This window comes from Lepidochelys kempii, chromosome 1 (assembly GCF_965140285.1).
Source record: "Lepidochelys kempii isolate rLepKem1 chromosome 1, rLepKem1.hap1, whole genome shotgun sequence".
In the NCBI taxonomy this organism is placed as follows: domain Eukaryota; kingdom Metazoa; phylum Chordata; order Testudines; family Cheloniidae; genus Lepidochelys; species Lepidochelys kempii.
This window is the reverse complement of record NC_136380.1, coordinates 123,066,002-123,085,637: the sequence shown is the minus strand read 5'-3', so window position 1 is coordinate 123,085,637 and position 19,636 is coordinate 123,066,002. Positions and strand designations below refer to the sequence as shown.

The window sequence follows — 19,636 nt, the reverse complement described above, 5'->3', positions numbered from 1 at the left end:
GCAGATGGGATGACCCGGAGATAAAGTAGGTAGGGGGAGAAGAAAAGGGAGTAAGGACAGAGCCCTGTGGAAATGTCACCAAGAATTGAAGGCAAATGAGGAGAATTCTCCAAAGGATATGTTGAAGGAGTGATTAGAGAGGTAGGAGGAGAACTATGTCATGAAAGCCAAGGTGAGAACAAAGATTTCAAGAAGAGGAGCATGATTGATGGTACCAAACATGGCTGACAGGTCAAGAAAGATGAGGATGGAGTGCTGGCTCTGACCTTTGGCTAGGAAGAGGTCCTTAGAGATTTTAGGTTTCAGAGTAGCAGCCATGTTAGTCTGTATTCGCAAAAAGAAAAGAGGTACTTGTGGCACCTTAGAGACTAACAAATTTATTTGAGCATAAGCTTTCGTGAGCTACAGCTCACTTCATCGGACACATTCAGTGGAAAATACAGTGCAGAGATTTATATACATAGAGAACATGAAACAATGGGTGTTATCATACACACTGTATCGAGAGTGATCACTTAAGGTGAGCTATTACCAGCAGGAGAGAGGGGGGAGAGGGGGAACCTTTTGTAGTGATACTCAAAGTGGGCCGTTTCCAGCAGTTGACAAGAATGTCCGACTGGTTTTTGAATGTTACAACAGAACCACTAACCCAGGAACCTATCCTTGCAACAAAGCCCGTTGCCAACTGTGTCCACATATCTATTCAGGGGACACCATCATAGGGCCTAATCACATCAGCCACACTATCAGAGGCTTGTTCACCTGCACATCTTCCAATGTGATATAATGCCATCATGTGCCAGCAATGCCCTTCTGGCATGTACATTGGTCAAACTGGACAGTCTCTACGTAAAAGAATAAATGGAAACAAATCAGATGTCAAGAATTATAACATTAAAAAACCAGTCGGAGAACACTTCAATCTCTTTGGTCACTCGATTACAGACCTAAAAGTTGCAATTCTTCAACAAAAAAACTTCAGAGACAGACTCCAAGGAGAGACTGCTGAATTGGAATTAATTTACAAACTGGATACAATTAACTTAGGCTTGAATAAAGACTGGGAGTGGATGGGTCATTACACAAAGTAAAACTATTTCCCCATGTTTATTCCCCCACCCCTCACTGTTCCTCAGACATTCTTGTCAACTGCTGGAAATGGCCCACCTTGATTATCACTACAAAAGGTTTCCCCCTCCCCGCCAGCTCTCCTGCTGGTAATAGCTCACCTTAAGTGATCACTCTCATTATAGTGTGTATGGTAACACCCATTGTTTCTTGTTCTCTATGTATAGAAATCTCTGCACAGTATTTTCCACTGAATGCATCCGATGAAGTGAGCTGTAGCTCACGAAAGCTTATGCTCAAGTAAATTTGTTAGTTTCTAAGGTGCCACAATTACTCCTTTTCTTTTTTAGAGATTTTAGTGAGTGGTTTCAGTGGAGTGCAAGGAGCACAAATTAAATGTTTTAAAAAGTCAGTTTTAAATTCTTATTATTCAAGGGGGAAAAACAGGTTAATGGTCAAATATAGCCCTGAATTTCGATCTGAACTGTTTACAGCTCAGTTCACAAGAGATCAAATCCTGCTTTTGGATGTATGTACATGGCTCCTACTGGAAGTCAAAAGGAGCCATGTGCTCTGCACCTGAGGGCAGACTTTGACCCCAAGCAGGTGCTGTGAATAGCGTGTAATTTTGTGCTTATCACAAGGAGAAACAGGTAGGAAATAATGCAGACATTTCTCATCTCCACTGGAGAGCTCTTTGGCTTATATGTTTATTCATTTCTTTTCCCTCAAAAATATGCATACCTAAGATAAATGCTTTTAAATCTGATACACTGAAGTTCAGAAAGCCATCTGCTAAGTTTGCAGCAACTTTGTATGTTTTCATGGAGTTTAATATTCTGTCATTCTGCTACTCAGAGTAAGTGTTCTACACACTTGAGTTGTTTATTTAGGTTACCTGGTGTTTTGAATATTATGCAGAGTAATTAAGTGAGCATGTGCTTCTAAATATTCTGAATGCTATCAGCAGTTCATATTTCAGTGTCAAGCAGAATTTGAAATATTAAATACTGTGTCATTAAATAAGTTCCTTCAACTACACTTGTGCAAAGTTGTTTACTTCCAAGCTAACGTGTAACTATCCAAAGCAAAGTACATTTGGTATCGACTAACACAGGTTTATGCATAGAACTACAACCAGTCCATCGCACATTTGCAGTGTGTTTAGTAGTCAGAATACATTGATTCTTCATATAGTGTACTGATGGAATATAAAGTTTTATTTTTGTCACCACTCTGAACAGAGCATTCAGAATATATAACTATTTGGAATATAAATTGAATGCAAAGGTATTATTACCTTGAGCAATAATGATGAATAAATCCTCACTTCAGTGATATTTAAAGAGAATTTCGAAGTCATGAATTTGCTTAAAATCTTTTGGTAAATGACAGTTCTCATGTGCTTTGCTTACCAAAGCCTCAGGTATATGTTATGGAGGTGTCAATAGCAATTCCATAGGTAAGCTTGCCTGGAGGTTTCAACTGAAATCACAACTCCTCTTTTTCAAACTTTAATGATTGAGTTGTCTCCCAATTAGTACAATAACCCTTCAGAGGGCACTTGAAATTTCTTTGTGATTTTTTAAGTGAAATTTATGCTAACCATTGCAGCAGAAAACATTTAAAATGTTTTATTTTTGCTGAGTTTTCCCTCACATTTCCTTGCCATTTCCATAGTCCCCACAAATTCCATTCTCTCTCTCTCTCTGCCAGTTCCCATACACATTTTGGTAATATCTGCGATATTGGAACTTTACAGAATTAAGCAGAACTGTTATCTCCCTTCCTCATCATACCTTACTTGAGTTATGCCAAGATTAACTTCTGGAACTGCTCAAATAGTCAACTCCCCTTTTCAACAAAAATGAAAAATTTCAACATTTTTCATTTTCTTCATCAAATTGTACTTTAATTAAATGTTTTTCTACCACCTCTATCCCCAAATCACCAGCTGTGCTGTGCACGTAGTGACAGTGAGCCAGAAAGACAGACTGGGCATGAGATGGACTCTGTATGAGGGTGAGCAGAGATGGGGAGAGGGAGGCTGAGTAACCTATCCAACAAATCAGTACTTTCTTTGAGACCTCTGCTATTTGTTTAATTTAGCTGCCAAGACTTTAATTAAGTACAGTGTACTTAGTCTGATTAGGCAGTCAGTGAAGTTGCCTAAGGACTTTCTCATTTGAACAATATCAAATTAGAAAACAATCTGCTAGTTAAATAAGGTATCAGGATCAGATTGGAAGTGCTTGATGAGCAATATTTTCTGGAAATTTTTTATATCTTAAATCATTATTTGGAAAAATAATTTTAATGGGAAGCAAAGGCAAAATTTATTTATTAGAAAGGACAGCCAGAGACACGAAATGTTGATAGTTGGACACTTACACAGATTTGCCATGTGAATTGTAGAATATTTAAAATACTTCTATGTAAATGATTTATATTTATCACCTCAGTGAAGAAATTGCTCATGTTTAGTCATTTATCTACTGAAATAACCACCATATAAACCCTATTGATGGTTCTGATTCAGTGCTTACCCCATGGACAAGTGAAGTTAAGGAGGTTAAATTGTTTATCAGATTTGAGATGAAAACTGGAAGAAATTTGTTAAGCATCTAGACAAGTGCCTTTTAGAGCAACAGAGAAGTGTAATCACTGAGATGGCTGCTCACATTTGATGTAGAACCAGCTGAAAGGATTCGTTTCTGAACAAAACCCCTCATGTTCAAATGTACATAGAGATGGGGCTATGAGAAGATTGACAATAATGTAGCATAATAAAGAGTTCAAAGGATTGCCTAGAACTTCTTATCAGAACGGGACTATGGGAGACAATTTAAATGGAAGATGGATGAGAGCTGGAGACAGCCACCCAAGGTAACAAGACATAGCAAAAATTATTGTGTGTATGTACAATGTCTTGATCCCCAATCCTTATTAGAGCATCTAGGTACTACTATAATACCACTATTAAATAATAAAAATGCATTCCTACAGCTTATCATTAGATTGGATAGAGTGTGTGTATGTGTTCCTGGAAATGTATTGTTAGCAATTCATGGTTAAGTTGAGAAAGCCTTTACTTTGTTCAGAAATCTTTCTGAAGTTTGAAAAAGGCATAAAGTTAGTGTATAGAAAGGGGAGGTGAAGACATCTGCCCATTCCTTATTATCGTGTAATTGGTGCTTTGTATACTCTGTGGCAAGATGGATCTCAGTTCTGCAGAAAGACCTCTGGATTCTGTGGCAGTGTCATTTGTATTTAAAAAAATGGAGGGTTTGGATTAAATAAATGTAATGAATGAATAACTCAGTCACTACAGTAGCCCCTCTGCTTTTTGTTTAATATTAAATTTAGTTCATTTTATGCTGTCCCCACAGATTTCACTGTACCAGACATTTTCATACTGACAATTTATAACTGCAACGTAAAAGATAATCAGGGCACACCTGGCAGGTTTGGCAGTTGAGTAAAGCACAGCTGGAGCCTTTGGCAGTTGGGGATAGCCATCTTGCGTTTGTTTCTGTTAAAATGGTCAGAAGTGAAATAGCTGATAATGTTGAAATTGCTATCTCTAGTTTTTAGAGTTAACACCCTATTGAGATAAATGGGACAGTCCATACCATCTATAGCACAGTTTAGGTAGCTATTACACTCAGTTCAAATTTTTTAAAGTTTTCTTCACAACCAGGATGACTAGAAACATACTGGATTTTCAAATAAAAGGTTAGATCCTGTCACGTAAACCTCTGAGAAGGGCTATAGCATATCTGTAACTGCAGAACACACTGGGCTCTGAATAGTCAGTCAGCCAGCAGAAAGGCCCCCTTCCAGAAAGGTGAAATCTGACCTAAAGCAAGACAAGACAAAACTATTATTTATGCCCTAATCCTGCATGCGCTTAACTTTAAGGCCATGAGTAGTTATGCATCACCTAGTGGTAGGTGGGTTAGGCCTCTGTTCCTGCCAGCTCCAATTTTTCTCTCAGGCCACAGTCATGCCATTTGACCATCTGCCTGTTAGTGGGTGTTGACTCAACCCTTCGGTCAGATCCCCCATCCATCTTCTTTCTTCCTGGGGTAAGGAAGATATGGGATCCCCTGGCCTCATGACTGGGGAGAACTTCAACCCACTTGTTGACCCCTATGGGTGTCCCATACCAGCCGTGTGGTTCTAAAGGTCTTTACCCTCTCCTTCCTTCCCCAAGAGAGAGTCAGGAAGTAAGGGTTTTCATGCCCTTCATAAGGAGGGGGTTGGTGGGAAGACTGGGCCCTCCCACTCCATTAGGCTCCAGTCCAGGACCCACTAAGAGGCACCAATGTCCAGAACCCAAGAATGCCTTAACTGTCTACCTGGGCCACTTCCTACCACCTACTCTCTCACCAAAGTCTTACAGTTTGCCTCAAAGTAGTAAAATAACTGAACCTTCAGTCCTTCTGGGTTCAGTAGGAAAGCTCTCTCTCTCCAGGAAAAGGTTTCTCTAGCATCCTTCCTCAAGAGCTCTCAGGACAGATCTCTCTCTGTCCTATTAGGTCCCTTTTGAGCCGCCGGCTCCCTTTTAAGCTTCACCACCAGCTGAAGCATGCTCTCCAGGTGGGACTGGGTGGGGTCGCCTGGGTCCACAGTTGCTCCTTAACCCCTTCAGTTCCAGTGTGTGTGTGTGTGTGTGGGGGGGGGTGATATACTCCCTATCACAATAGTCCCATTGAAGTTAAAATATGTGCATGCACCATTGCCAGATCAGGGCGTTATTCCTTCAAGAACACAAGAATCTAAATTAAAATGGGCCTGATTCTGATCTGTTTTGCACCATTGTAACTCTATTGACTCAATAGATTTACATCAGAATCAGTCCCAGTCATCTATTTTCAACCTGATTTTTAATGAGATTTAACTTTCCCAAAGTAGTTAAGTTTTAAAAATTACATTAATCTAAAACTTGCAATCTGATTTTTCTACTCACCTAAGTATGGCACAAAATGCTGGAAAAAGAAATTACAAGCTCTGCACTATATATCCTAGAGGGAAAAAGAATTTCAAGCTCATTGTTATTTCCTCTGTAAAAATACATTTGAAAGGAGAATGAGTTGTACCAAAGTGTTCTTCATATAGAATTGTGGACAGATTTTTGTTATTATTTTGTGTGAAGCAGAAAATCGTATTCACATAAAGAACTCCCCCCCCCAGCATTTATTACTTAGTTATTACATGAATTTAGCACTTGTTTTGGTAATTGTTAGATGAGGTTACAAATACTTTTCCAGCTATGCTTTTACTCATGCACAGTTACATTTATTTTGATGGCATTAAAGGCATAAAACACTTGTGTAATAGTTTGCTGCTCAAGCATTTTGCAGCAGTTCAAATCTGGAAACTGGTTTCTTTGAGGTGGACACAGGGTACGCTACAGCCTTTACATAATCACCTTAATCCTAAACTGACAGTGTCTAAGAATTGGTAATTAGGAGAACATAAAAGAAGTTGCTAATAAATAGAAGAGGTTTTGCAATTTATGGGCATTTATCGTCAGGAGGTGGGACCCATTTGCTTTGTAGTTATGAAAAATCAAATGAAGACAAAGGGGAAAGAAATTGCCCTAGGGAAGTTTAAAAATGAATTTTTATTTCACACAGACTGGTAAAATATAACCGTTGAAAACATTGCTTGCAAATGATTTATTTCTTACTGAGATGGGAGCTCTATCCCAAAGAAGAATTGTTCATCATTATTCCTTTTAATTTATATTTGAAGATAACAAAGCCTGAAGGACAGATTGTAAAGCTTCTAAGTTCAGTGGTGCCCACACAAGTAAAAACCATTTTGGGTAATATGGAAGTTATCTAAAGCAATCTTTTATCTTTCGTAAGTCTAAATAAATCATTCCAGCCAATAGGACAATGTTCATCTTCTTGCCCTTCAGTGCATTAAGGATGTTGGTGCAAGCGTCAGTGAAAAATCTTGTTTCATAATGCTGCAGTTCACATTTATTGGAGTAAAAATATTACATCTTCTGCCGGCATTTTCCTTAGCTGAGGAAGCCAAATTCAGAGACATAGGAACCTAAAATGCAAAATGGTATAAATGCACTGGAAACAATGGACAGACTCAAACCTGATATTCAAAAAAAAACCCAAAAAAAGATTATGCTATGATCTTGTGGTGGGGGAATTTAGGGTCTATTTGGAATAACTAACCACATGGTTGGTTTTCCCAGTTGTAGATAAGAGTAACTTGACAGGTAAGAGAGTAATGGAGAAGTGCCATTTCACCTTATTCTGAAAAATGATAAGGAAAGTGTAATGCTTTGTAAAGCTCTAAAGCATAACAAGACTATTCCAATAATCTCTTTATCTTAATCCCTCTGTACTCATTATAGCTGTAGGCTTGAGTAATATTTTTGACTTTCTTTCTCAAAAAAACACTTGAAAACATAAAGGCCTGCATTTTAAAGAGTTACTAGTGATTTAAGATGCTCAGTCTGAGATGCCTTAAAGGGGCTTGATTTTCAGAATGTGCTGAGCACCCATCCTTTCAGTCCCTATAGATTCATGTTTACACCATGTACCTTAACAGCTCTGTGTTAATCAATCTAATTGGTTCCAGTGAATGTATCAAAACTGTGCAAACTGAATTTTCTAATATGGTTTGCTACTAAAAACAACAAGTTTTCACACACATAATAATGTCAGGAGTTTCAGAAAGTAGATTGATCTCTTTCCACCCACATCAACGTAATGATGCCACTGGCAATAGTATTGTGTTGCAGAGAAGAAGTTCTGTATGTGTTATCTAGCAAATCTCCCATGATGATGTTCATCTCACTAGCAAATGGATGCTGGTAAACATATAATGACACTGTAGCTTTCTAAAGGCACTGGAGTCATTTCTTTATATTTACATTTTCTAACTGTTGGAACTGTGTGAGACTTTGATAATGAAACCAGAGGAAATTGAAAGACTGGAAGAACATATGCCAAGTCTGTTGTGGGGTGTGGTTAAGGGGTGGTCACATTGCCTGCCTCAAACATTGGGCCATGCAATCTTTTGCAAGCAACCCTTAAAGATATATTGTGTGTGTGTGTATCTACATACCTGCACAGTACATAGAAAGCTAATACATGATAGTGTGGTTTAGCAGTGGCATAAGGTTGAGTATAACGAGTATAATGTACAAGCAGTGAAGCTATGAAAACCATCTCAGATCTCCCATATTAAAACATATTCTGTGTATTTTGTGTCACAGCTCCTTTGCTGGTAGCCAGGAAAGGGACTAGTCAGCTGTTCCTAGAAGGCATAATGAGCTAAGAGCACCATTCTATGGCACCAGGTAGCAAACCCATTGAGAGAAATTTGGGGCCTCCATACATCATTTGCTGGGGACCCATCCCCTCCCATTTCACTTCAATTTTACCCCAGTTACTGATGGTTCAGTGGCCTCCTGAGTTCAAGTCCCTAGTACAGTTATTCCGCCCCCGGCTCCTCTCTTGTCAGCCCTGCTGGTAACAGTGCTTATGGGGCACAGGAGTATTTTGATTTGAATGTGTAGGTTTAAATTAACGGGCCTGAAACTCATATGAACAGAAACCATGCAAAGTGAATTTGCCTATAAAGTTTGCCAAGGCATGTGCAAACTGAAATTGGAGCACTTGGCTCAGTCCTGCTACCTAGATACTTCTGTCTAAATATATAGAGCCATTATAGATGATGTTTCAATTGACTATATAATATACACTTGGGTGTTAAACTTTTTTCCCCCTCTGTTTAGTATACAAACATAAGAAACAAAAGGAAGTTCACATACAAACCGTTAGAATAACATTGAACATCTGGCTTAAATTACAAAACCCAGGAAATCCAGAGCTAAGGGTAAAATTCAATACTTGACCTAATCCAATATGCTAACATATGGCATATAAGATTGCTCATATTTAGATACCCGTAATACTGAGGTATGCTCAATTGGCTGGTAATGAATGGACTATAAATTTGCTTGCTTCTGGCTGCTCATTTTGGAGCCTTAACATTTTTCAGTAGTACTGTATTTTTCCTTGGGAATATTTGTTGATATAGAACAGGGAAAATGTATTTTTAAGTGGAGTCAGCTGAATAAAATGCTGCAAACAAGTAGATATAAAGCAATTTAGATTTTAAAGGACTCTGTAGATTTTAGCAGTATTAAAACTCAGGGAAATCTGCTTATGGTACAGAGCTGTCTAGTAAAAGTGATTGAAGCACCTTTCTGTCTCTAAAGCCACTGAAAAAGACCATATGCATGATGGAAAATAGAAACAATGGATGCAATATTGGGCCACTGTTAATGGGTTGTGTGTTGTTTCCTCTAGTTTTTTTTTAATGTAGTTGATATTTGAAGGAAAAATCTGAATGACAGACACCAAAGGTATGCTGAAATAATTAAACCAACCTACCCCCCAGCTAAATAACTAGAATTTGGAGAATGACAAATGTAACCTAAATTCCATTAGGTAAGTAGTTAATAATTGTGCTCTTTATTTAAAAAATCACTTATTCTTTCAGGCTGTCACATATTTCTGAGTAATGTTACATAATGCAGGTGTTAATTGTTCAAAGTCCAATATAAATATTCCTCTGGTGGTCAAAGCCAAAGAATGTCGCTTTCTCTTTTAAACTCACTCACTCTTTTTCTCTTTCTCTTACACTTACACACACACACACACAGAGGTTTAAAAATATTAAGACATAGGAAGACGAGAAACTGAATTGCTCTCATTATCTGCCTTATGGTATAATGTCTGAAAGTGAATTTATAGTTCACCACTGGAGCAAGAGCAAATCACCAGAATCTTGACTTTGTAAAGGGCACCATCTTTATTTTTAAATATATATTTGTTCCCACTGGCCCTCTAGAAGCTAAAATGTGCTTTGTTGATGGACATTAGAGTTCTTTCTGTGGGGAAACTAAGGAAAAACTTTTTCACTAGGAGGGTGGTGAAGCACTGGAATGCATTACCTAGGGAGGTGCTGGAATCTCCTTCCTTTGTGGTTTTTAAGGTCAGGCTTGACAAAGCCCTGGTTGGGATGATTTAGTTGGGGATTGGTCCCACTATGAGCAGGGGGTTGGACTAGATGACCTCCTGAGGTCCCTTCCAACCCTGATATTCTATGATTCTATGAAAGATCAGTCTCCTTCATGTCAAGTTGGAACCAGTCAAGAAAAGGACATTGGGTCATTTGCATTAGTGGTATAAAAGGTGGTAACTGGTTATCATAGTGGAAAGTAGGTATTTTAGGGTGTTCTTGCAGTGTGATATTTTGTCTATTGCAATTAGTAAAGATACTTGAGATAGCTGCTCCCAGTTTAAGGGCGAGGAGCTTACCCTGTGAGCTGTCCTCAGCATTAGAGCTCACTTTTTTTCTGTTGGCCTGGCCAATCCCAGATTTGTTCAGGGTTCAATGCAAGACTCCTCTGTTATCTCAGGTTTTTCAGGGAGGAGTGACTCTGAGGGATTTAGGATGGTTGGTTGAGGGGTATGGTGGTGGATTAACTGGTTATTGGTGATAATAATGGGCTATCTTGTGAATTGACTTTGGACAGTAAAGTATTTGCATTAAAGATAGCTATCTTTTTGGTTTTATGGGAATGTGTAAGAACTTCTGCATCAACCATGGCTTTCCTTTGAGGAGCAGCTTCTACATTGCTGATGGCAATGTGTGTGTGTGTGTGTGTGGGGGTGTTAGTTTGTGTTTTAGCCAAAGAAAACGAACCCATTAGGAAAAAAAAAACAAATACTTCTAAAGGATGCTTTGTTGTTTTTTTCCTGTTTTTGCTTGTTTGCTGAAGGAGACTGTACAAATGAAATATAATGCCTCTTGACCACCTCTTTGTGCTTAAGTGCTTTGCTGAATAGGGGTGGGTTACTCACATACTTGAAGCTAAACACATGCTTAAATACTTTGCTGAATTGCAGCCTTGAATCCTGAAATCTATGCCCAAAGCTACTCTTTACTAGCCCGTAGGTAGTCTTTGGCTACCTATTTTTCCACAGTATGAAATCACTAAGGACTTGTCCATAGAGGAAGAAATGTTGAATTGGTGTGATATACAGATTTAGCACTGGCCATGATAACATACACCAGATCTCAGAGTAGCAGCCGTGTTAGTCTGTATCCGCAAAAAGAAAAGGAGTACTTGTGGCACTTTAGAGACTAACAAATTTATTTGAGCACAAGCTATCATGAGCTACAGTGAGCTGTAGCTCACAAAAGCTTATGCTCAAATAAATTTGTTAGTCTCTAAGGTGCCACAAGTACTTCTTTTCTTTATACACCAGATCTGTACCCAGCCTAAATTATACCCCTCTTCGCACATCAGTGAACACATCTCAAAAAGTGTAAACCTGGTAGTTTAATTTAGCCACAGTTTATACGTGGAGAACTGAACCGTGGCTCATTGTATTTTCTTCACTCTCATCCAGATATGGTGAGGTTCAGCTTCTGATACATTTTTCTCACTTCTTTATACTGATATGATAACTTCAAATAAAATCATCTTCAGATACAAAAGGAAAGGAAGAAAAGTTACACAAATGCATCTATGGTATGTTCCTTCCCAACATCAAACTACTGACATTCTCTCTCTTTTTCATTTCAATTTGTTGGCTTTCATTTTTAACATTCTACCCAGGGGTCAGCTGGACCTAATAATTTCCTGTGGGAGGCAGACAATTAATGCCAACAGGAAGGTCACTATATTCATCAGCTGCTGTTGCTATCTCACCGTCAATTTGTTGCAGTCTTTTGAAGTCATAACTACACTGCTTTTCTCTATATTTCAGTGGGCCATTCATAGCTTTTAGTATTTCCCCATGGTGTTTCATACAAGTATCTACCATCACCATCCCTGCCTTCTCAGGCTTGAATAGCTTTTGAATAGTTATTATACAGGCATTTGTTTTTCTGAGACCACCTATATTTCACATGAACTGCACCACAGAGACAGTAGAGCTAGGCAAATACTGCAAAAACATGTCTGTGGCTATTGATTTGAACATTCAAGTTGGAACTGGTATATTAACCATTTTCTTTACAGTGAAGGACTACACTGACTGCTTTTTTTTCTTCAGATGAGCAGATTTTGGAAGGCCAGCAAAATGCTCACTACAGGTAATGTTTGGAAAGCATGACGTTTTTTGTCAAAAAGAATTCAGGAGGCTTTTTTCCAGAACGTAGAATGCACAATTTAACACCATTTATTTTTCTCACTTGAAATTTAATTTTTCCTGACCTGAGGTTCATTATTTCAAGGGACTGTATGGAAAATCTTGGCACAGACTCAAAACCAAAAGAAAACTGGGAGAAATTATTGTAATTTTAGCAATCAGAAGAAAATGTGGTTATAGGTTACGTTCAGTGTTTTCAATTACACGTTAACTACTATGTATGGTAACTGGTAGGTAACTACACTATAATTTTTATGTAATTCCAGGCTATGTGCAATTCACGGTAATTTTAGTGTTTCCTGAATGATCATTGGCAGTGTTAGCTAGCTGCTATTTTAGAAACAGGTGTCCAATTGTGAAGGTGTCATAGTCTTGTGGATAAGCAGGAGCATCTCTTTTTTAGACCTTTTCTTTAAATGGGCACTAGAGCCAATACCAGCCTGTCCTTTCAAAGTATGGAAATAACAGTATTTTGTGGACGTGGGATGATGGAAAGTTGAGACAAACAAAAAGGCAGGAGACACAGAGGTCAGCATGCAGTGGAAGAGAGCAGAGAAGGAGGAGATAAGGGAATAGGAGAGGGACTAAGAGAAATAGAAGGGATAATAAGAACAGAGAAAGAAAGGGGGAGATGAATTCCTAGGACCCTGACGACCTGGGGACCACACATGAAAAATATATCCCAAATTAGGGCATCCGATGAAGTGAGCTGTAGCTCACGAAAGCTCATGCTCAAATAAATTGGTTAGTCTCTAAGGTGCCACAAGTACTCCTTTTCTTTTTGCGAAGACAGACTAACATGGCTGTTACTCTGAAACCTATTATAAAAAAGTTTCCCACCAGTATTCATTCAGATTTTTAAATAGATTTATTTCAAGTGTGTTTGCACATTTGTGTGTGTTAGCCTTATATGTTTTCTAGTGAATCAATATACTTGTAGGAATGGTTGCAGAAGCAGATAGTTTTACGTAAATGTTGAAGTATTCTGAAAACTTTCTTCTACAGGTTATGTTTATCCAGTCGGAGAACAGAAAATATACCATGTACTTTTGGTGACCAATCATATGCTCAGATTTTAAATATCAAATGTGAAATTTTCTGTTTGTGACACAATTTAATGAACAGTACTAAAACTCTATTGGCTTACTCTGGCAGAGAATTTGGCAGCAAACACTCAGAATGAGTTCCTTGAAAATGAGCTGCATACCAAAGATTATTTGCAAAAATTATTTAACAAGTAATTTTGGATGAAGAGTAAATCTGAGAAAATTGAAGTGTTCACAGATTATTCACAAATGCAAAAAAATGAAATTTGTACAAAAAAATCTTGTCTCAGTTCTAGATGAGATGTAGAACGTGGACTTGCTCCTTGAAAATATGAGTGGTTTTCTTCATATTTAAATAAGTATAGACCCACAACTCTTTTGTAAGAAAACTAGTTAACAGCTGCCATTCTTCATCCATGATAACTGTTCTCCCTTCCGCCCCACAAAAAAGGTGTGTGTGAGTTAATGTTTAAATAAAGAGGATTACAAACATATCCTTTTGATTAAGAATCATGGATATTGCTATTGTTATACATTCCTTTTGAAAGGAAATGTAAACGAGCCACCTTGTAAACCGAATGATAGAAACTTCATTAACAGGAGTGAATTGCATCTAGAAGCTTCAACACCCAAACCCAATTTCTGAGGCAGCTTTTGTAATTTCAAGATGTGAATTTTTGAAATGAGCTTGTCACTGTAGGATTTCCAAACCAAAGTGTGGCACATGTTCAGGGTCTGGCCTGAAATGACAAGGACTCATATTGTATCTTCTGCTAGGTTAAACATCTTCTCATATAACATGGCACTTGCCAGGTGTGCAACACATTTCCTTATTGTGTGTACAGGTGTTGATAATGGAGAGGCCAGTAAGTGGGAGAGAAGAATTTTCAAGAAGTTCTCTAGAATGCTCCATAAATTACATTCTTAAAAGGATATTCAGGTATAGATTAGGGACGAAATTCAAGCCTCATTTTAAACCAGCGTGCAACCCCACAGCAGTCAGTTGGGTGACACAGAAGTGAGAGCAGAACTTGGCACTCAATGTTCATATATACTACCACCATGATCCATATTTGTAACAGCTTGAACCACTGCTGCCAATGGTTTGATCTTGGAGGATTGCTGGTATCATCTTGCAACTCCAGAACTGACGAGAGAACTTCACCTTCCATTTTGAGAGATGTCTCTGCAGATCCTCTAATGATTCACTACCCTTGGTGCTATGTGCTCAGAACAATCTAGAAGGCAGTGACTGTTGGGTCTGTCTTTTCTTCAGGGTAAATCACTTTTCTAGTATATCCCACTGTAAGCCACCCCCCCCCACCCAATTTCTCTGAATGATTCTGATGTCTCTGCCTCATTTTAGAGAGAGCTGTATTATGCTATGACTTTTGCATAAAATGTTTCGGTTAGGTGGCAAGGTACATAATCGGTTCATTAACTGTAGGTGTATTGTTATAACAGGAAAATGACTCCCTACATAACTAGCCTTATATTTAATATACATTTCCTTTTTTAATTACTTAGGGGAACACTGAGAGAGATGTTGCTCCCTTTCATATTCCTCCCAAGTGCTGGTGTGCTCGCACACATTTGAAGTGGTGGTGTTGGGGTAAGGAAGGGTTGTTTGACTTCTGAGATCTGCTGATCTGTGGTGTTATGGTTTGGAGTAGCCTCAGATTAGCACACTACCAGCCACAACCCTAGCTTTGCTTTGGAGGAGCATACCGTGACTGCAATATAGTTTCTGATCTGGTCCCCTCTTTATTCCTGTCCCTAACAAACCGTGGTTCGATTTTCTCTTGTTTTTATATTCTCCCTCTCCTAAATACACTGGATGAAATTCTGGCCCCACTGATGTCAAAGGGAGTTTTGCTATTGATTTCCATGGGGGCCAGGACTTCACCCTCTATTCCAGCAGTTGCCTGAGGCCAGTGTTCGTTCTATACACTGCACAGCAACAGTAATGTTGTAGTTTTTATGTTCTGTGAAATATGTTCTTAGATGGGGTGGTTTTTTTTAAATGAAAGTACCTATAAATTACATTGTAAATGTTTTGGGGCAGGTACCGTGTCTTCCTGTTTGCCAGTACAGCACCTAGCATTGTGGATCCTGGTCCTGACTGGAGTCTTCCAGCACGACAACTAATAAATACTATTAATCATTTTTTTGTTCACAACTATAACACTTCTCTCATCTGCACAGAGATTAGCAAAGCGAAAATGGTAGCAGTAAATTCAGGTCCATCAGATTACTGTTCAGGCCACTGGTAAAATCAAGTCCCACACTACACAAGTAGTTGTGTGAGTAATAAAAGTCAGTGGAACTACTTGCGTGAGTGACTATGCATTGTTGTGGCCCACCGCAAATGCCCCAAATAAATCAATGAAGTAAGGTATTACGCAACATGAGTATGGGAGGCAGAACCAGACCTTTGACTCTTACTGTTAAAGCAAAGGTATGATTAAAAATCCTGCATGTTTGCATGTTGTTCTGCATAATTCATGTACTTCCCATGCAGAATTGCACAAAGCTGGAACCAATTTTTCAATTATTTTTTTACAGAAAGGATAGCAATTATTGCTTTTTTAAATCCCCTCTCTTCTTCTCCTTATGCATGCAGGTATTAAGTGCCCTTCATCTCTGAGCTCTTGTGTATCCGCTTGTGAGACCCAATAAGTTATATTAGTACAGGACAGGATCTGGGCTTTGCTAAGTCACTGGAGCTTACCCAGCAGCACTGAATTTATTGTTCAGTTAAGTGCAAGGTCTAATGTAAGTCTGCAGTTTCTTTTCCTATGAAATCCTTAGCAATCTCACCTTCACCAGACCCTTGTTTGGAAATTCACTGGATGCATTTACATTTGTAGAAGGACTTTTTTACAGCACCATTTTATTTTTAAAGTGAATTTATCAGATCTGAGCACTTTTAAAAGTGAGATGGCAAATCTTAGGAAGATCAAATGAGCTCAGAAAGAAAAAGACTGATATTGTCTGAAAAGCAGTTAGGTGACCATATAATTATTTTTTTCTAATTTCAAAGGCAGCTTTAAAACTCAGAAAGCTGTTTGGCAATGCCATGAATTTAATAATACAGTAATTTTGTGAAAGGATAATTGTGCAGCTTTTTAGAATAAGGAATCATTCAAAAGCTAACACCGGAACAGTCTAGCTGGGGGAGAAAATATACTAGGGTATACTCCAAATCAAATTTAGACATAAAAAGGAAGCCATGCCTTCTGGGTAACTTTGTGACAAGCTATTGCATTCTTATCTTACCAAAAATCACTAGGATTCTGTGTCTGTTTTGTTCACATGCATAAATGAGAATTACCATACACCTTCCTCAGGGAATATTTGGAAGTCTTGGCAGCCTGGTTGCCCTGTCTAACAATCCCTCATTCCTCTTCTGTTCTTCCAAAAACCCCTTTCTCCCCACAAACAAGCAAAAACTTAACTCTGCTGTTGCTAACCAATGTTTTGAGAGCTCTGATGATGCATGGCCCCTACTGCCATCCTTAAATCCCAGAGTGACATGGGGCCTCCCAACCTCCTCCCATACAGGGGAGAGTGGCTGGCATCATACGTAGGAGTTGCCATAATGGATCAGAGACTATTGTCTAACATCCTGTCTCTGACAGTGATCAACACCAGGTGCTTCAGGGAATGTGCCAGAAATCCCACAGTAGGCAGATGTGGAATAATGTGCCCGCCAAGGAAGTCTTTACTTTTACACTCACTCAGTTTTGTGGATAACTTCTATTTTTCTTGGGTTGCCTCAGTTTCTGTGGGGTGGTCAATGGGATGAAAGGCTCACTGGGACATTGGGTCCAGAGTGGTAAAGCAGGCTGGTGGGGACATATGGACAATGAGGGGTGAAAAAGCAGTTTATTTTTAACAGAGGTAGTTCTAACTAACATTTTTTTTATGCTATCTGCCCGTTATTGCTAGTCTACCTTGTCTAAGCTTCTTTGGCAGGGGCTGTCTGTCATTATGTGTTTATACACTGTCTAATGCCATGGATTTCCGATCCTGACTGAGGCCTCTAAATGCTACCGTAATAAACTGCTACTAATACTAAAGCTCCTCTAATGCCATTGGACCTGTCCTGCTCAGATCACTCTACGTGGCAATGAAACAGCATTAGAAAGCGTTACATAAACCCTGGACAGAATAGTGTTGCAGGTGCGGGTATGGAGCAGGAGGAAGAGCAGATTGCACCACACGCATCCCAAATGTTATTTTCTTTTAAAATGTGTATACTTGCATATGGAGAAAGGGAAGATAAGGAGATTTTAAAGCACATGAGACCTGAGAGTTTTCTCTCCCTGTCAGCAGCTACACGTGCGTTCCTTTGCTGTCTGAGTAATTAATGGTGGATGAAGGGTGACGTCTTGAACCCTCTAGAGGCTGCCTAACATGATAAGCAAGGCAAAAAGCATCACTAATACATTCACATATACTAGGTACATCCTTCTTCAATTGCCAGTGAGGACAATGAATGAAATATTGGCACTTCAAAGAACACTATCACACTTTGATCATGCTTAGTAAAAGAGGTGGATGAATATGAACCTTGAGAATATGAGTAAAAAGGTCATGTGTATGAAATATTATACGATGCTGCAGGACACACAAAGTCCTGCCCAGTCTTCAGTTTCTGTCATTTTGAATTTTCTGTCAACAGAAGCTTTAAAAGCTTAAGTTCATTCTGCAAAATCGTACTGTGGGATTTACCTCTGCTGAAAGAAGTGTTTTGACATGAAAACAAATCTTTTAACACTTTCCACACAGGCCAAAGAGATTTCCTCAGATACTCTCAGAAGTTGGTGCATCTTGTAGAACTACAATACTTTTCAGCTGACACTCAAGACCATTCCGCATTATGGGGATAAATACAGTACCGGCATGATGAGGTTTATTATTTAAATGCCATTGGAAGCCAGCTAAACGAATGTCAGCCATAAACCAGAGTTATAAAGGACCTTATTAAGGTTAGAGTGTACACACAGTATGAAGACATAAATAGTGAATGAGCTATCCTACTGCTTGCTTACCTTGTGAGAACTGATATAATCCACGTAATTGCGTATTGACTGGCACATGACCAAGACATTCAGTTCTAGATTCTCAGTTGGCATAAATTGCTGGAGATCCATTGAAGTCAATGGAGCTATGCTGATTCACTCCATGTGAGGGTCTGACCCACACTTTTCTAAATGTCATAACTGGAAGTAGAAAGTCTCAACTTGAACATTAGCTCACCAGGGATCACTGTCATAAACCCGCCGTACCTAATGTTCTTTCATTTTTTTGAAATGTTGTAAAGGTATCAAAAGCTAAGGACTTGTATGATAACTTTTACTTTTGCTTTCAAAGTCTGACTGCCATGTTATTGCATAGTGTTGCATTCTTATTGATCTTTCTTTATTTTGTTGTTTCAGGTTGGGTTTCCCAATGATGATTATGTCCTGTACTATTGGGATGTGTTACCTCCTTGTTGCTCATGTCGTACTGGGTTGGAACACTTAATAATTTGTACTTTCAAGACAAAAAGAAGATTTCTGTCTCGTTCAATCTATACATCAGAGCACTAAGACGACACCATAGAAAAGAAGAAGAAAAAAACCCCACTTTAAAAAGTGATGTATTGATTAAAATGATTGGCAGTCTTACTTTTTGTCATTCATAACCTTATCTTCTGTGAACAATTTGCAGAGCTGAGTATTGAAGTTTAAAGGATTCAAAGTGTTTGTCATGGTCAATATTAATAAGCACATAAAGAGATACCATCACAAGGGAATATGTTGTGTCCTGAAACTTTGTCTTGCCACAATCTGAGTACAGTCATAGATGAAAAAGCCTCATTCACAATAGAAGATGTTCAGTAGTTTCTTCTTAGGGCTTCATTTGTCTTTGTCAGTATATTTAGCTATTTGTATTAAAGTAACTAACATTCAATCTGTACAAGCTGTAACAATTGACATATAAGTAGACAATCTGTACACAATAAGTGATGTACCATTATCTAGGTTCAAAAATAAAAACATCCCAATAAAAATTTGGTATGGAAGAAATTATTCTTTTGAAATTGACTAATAAGTCATACGCCATAATGTGTTTTCATTTTAAAATTTCTTGTTCTTTCTAATCTTGTTGGCCATAGAATGTGCAAAGCAATTTACATTTTTCTTTCAATTATTAATTCAGTTCTTTGGTGGATTACCCTAAATCTTTTAATAGGTTCAGATACTACCTGAAAAATGGAATCATACTTTGGCTGTGCTTTTGTTTTCTTTGATAATACTGTGTTCA

At 38.4% G+C, this 19,636-nt stretch overlaps 1 protein-coding gene across 1 annotated transcript in view; it reads left to right on the top strand.

The window, feature by feature from the left end:
- The window catches only part of OCA2 (OCA2 melanosomal transmembrane protein), a 283,495-nt gene extending 264,278 nt beyond the window's left edge, over positions 1-19,217 (top strand). Inside the window, exon 23 of the mRNA XM_073327707.2 lies at positions 18,766-19,217. Within this exon, the coding sequence (XP_073183808.2) occupies positions 18,766-18,853 (88 nt within the window). The 3' untranslated portion in view covers positions 18,854-19,217. The remainder of the gene's footprint in view (positions 1-18,765) is intronic.
- The last annotated feature ends 419 nt before the right edge of the window (positions 19,218-19,636 follow it).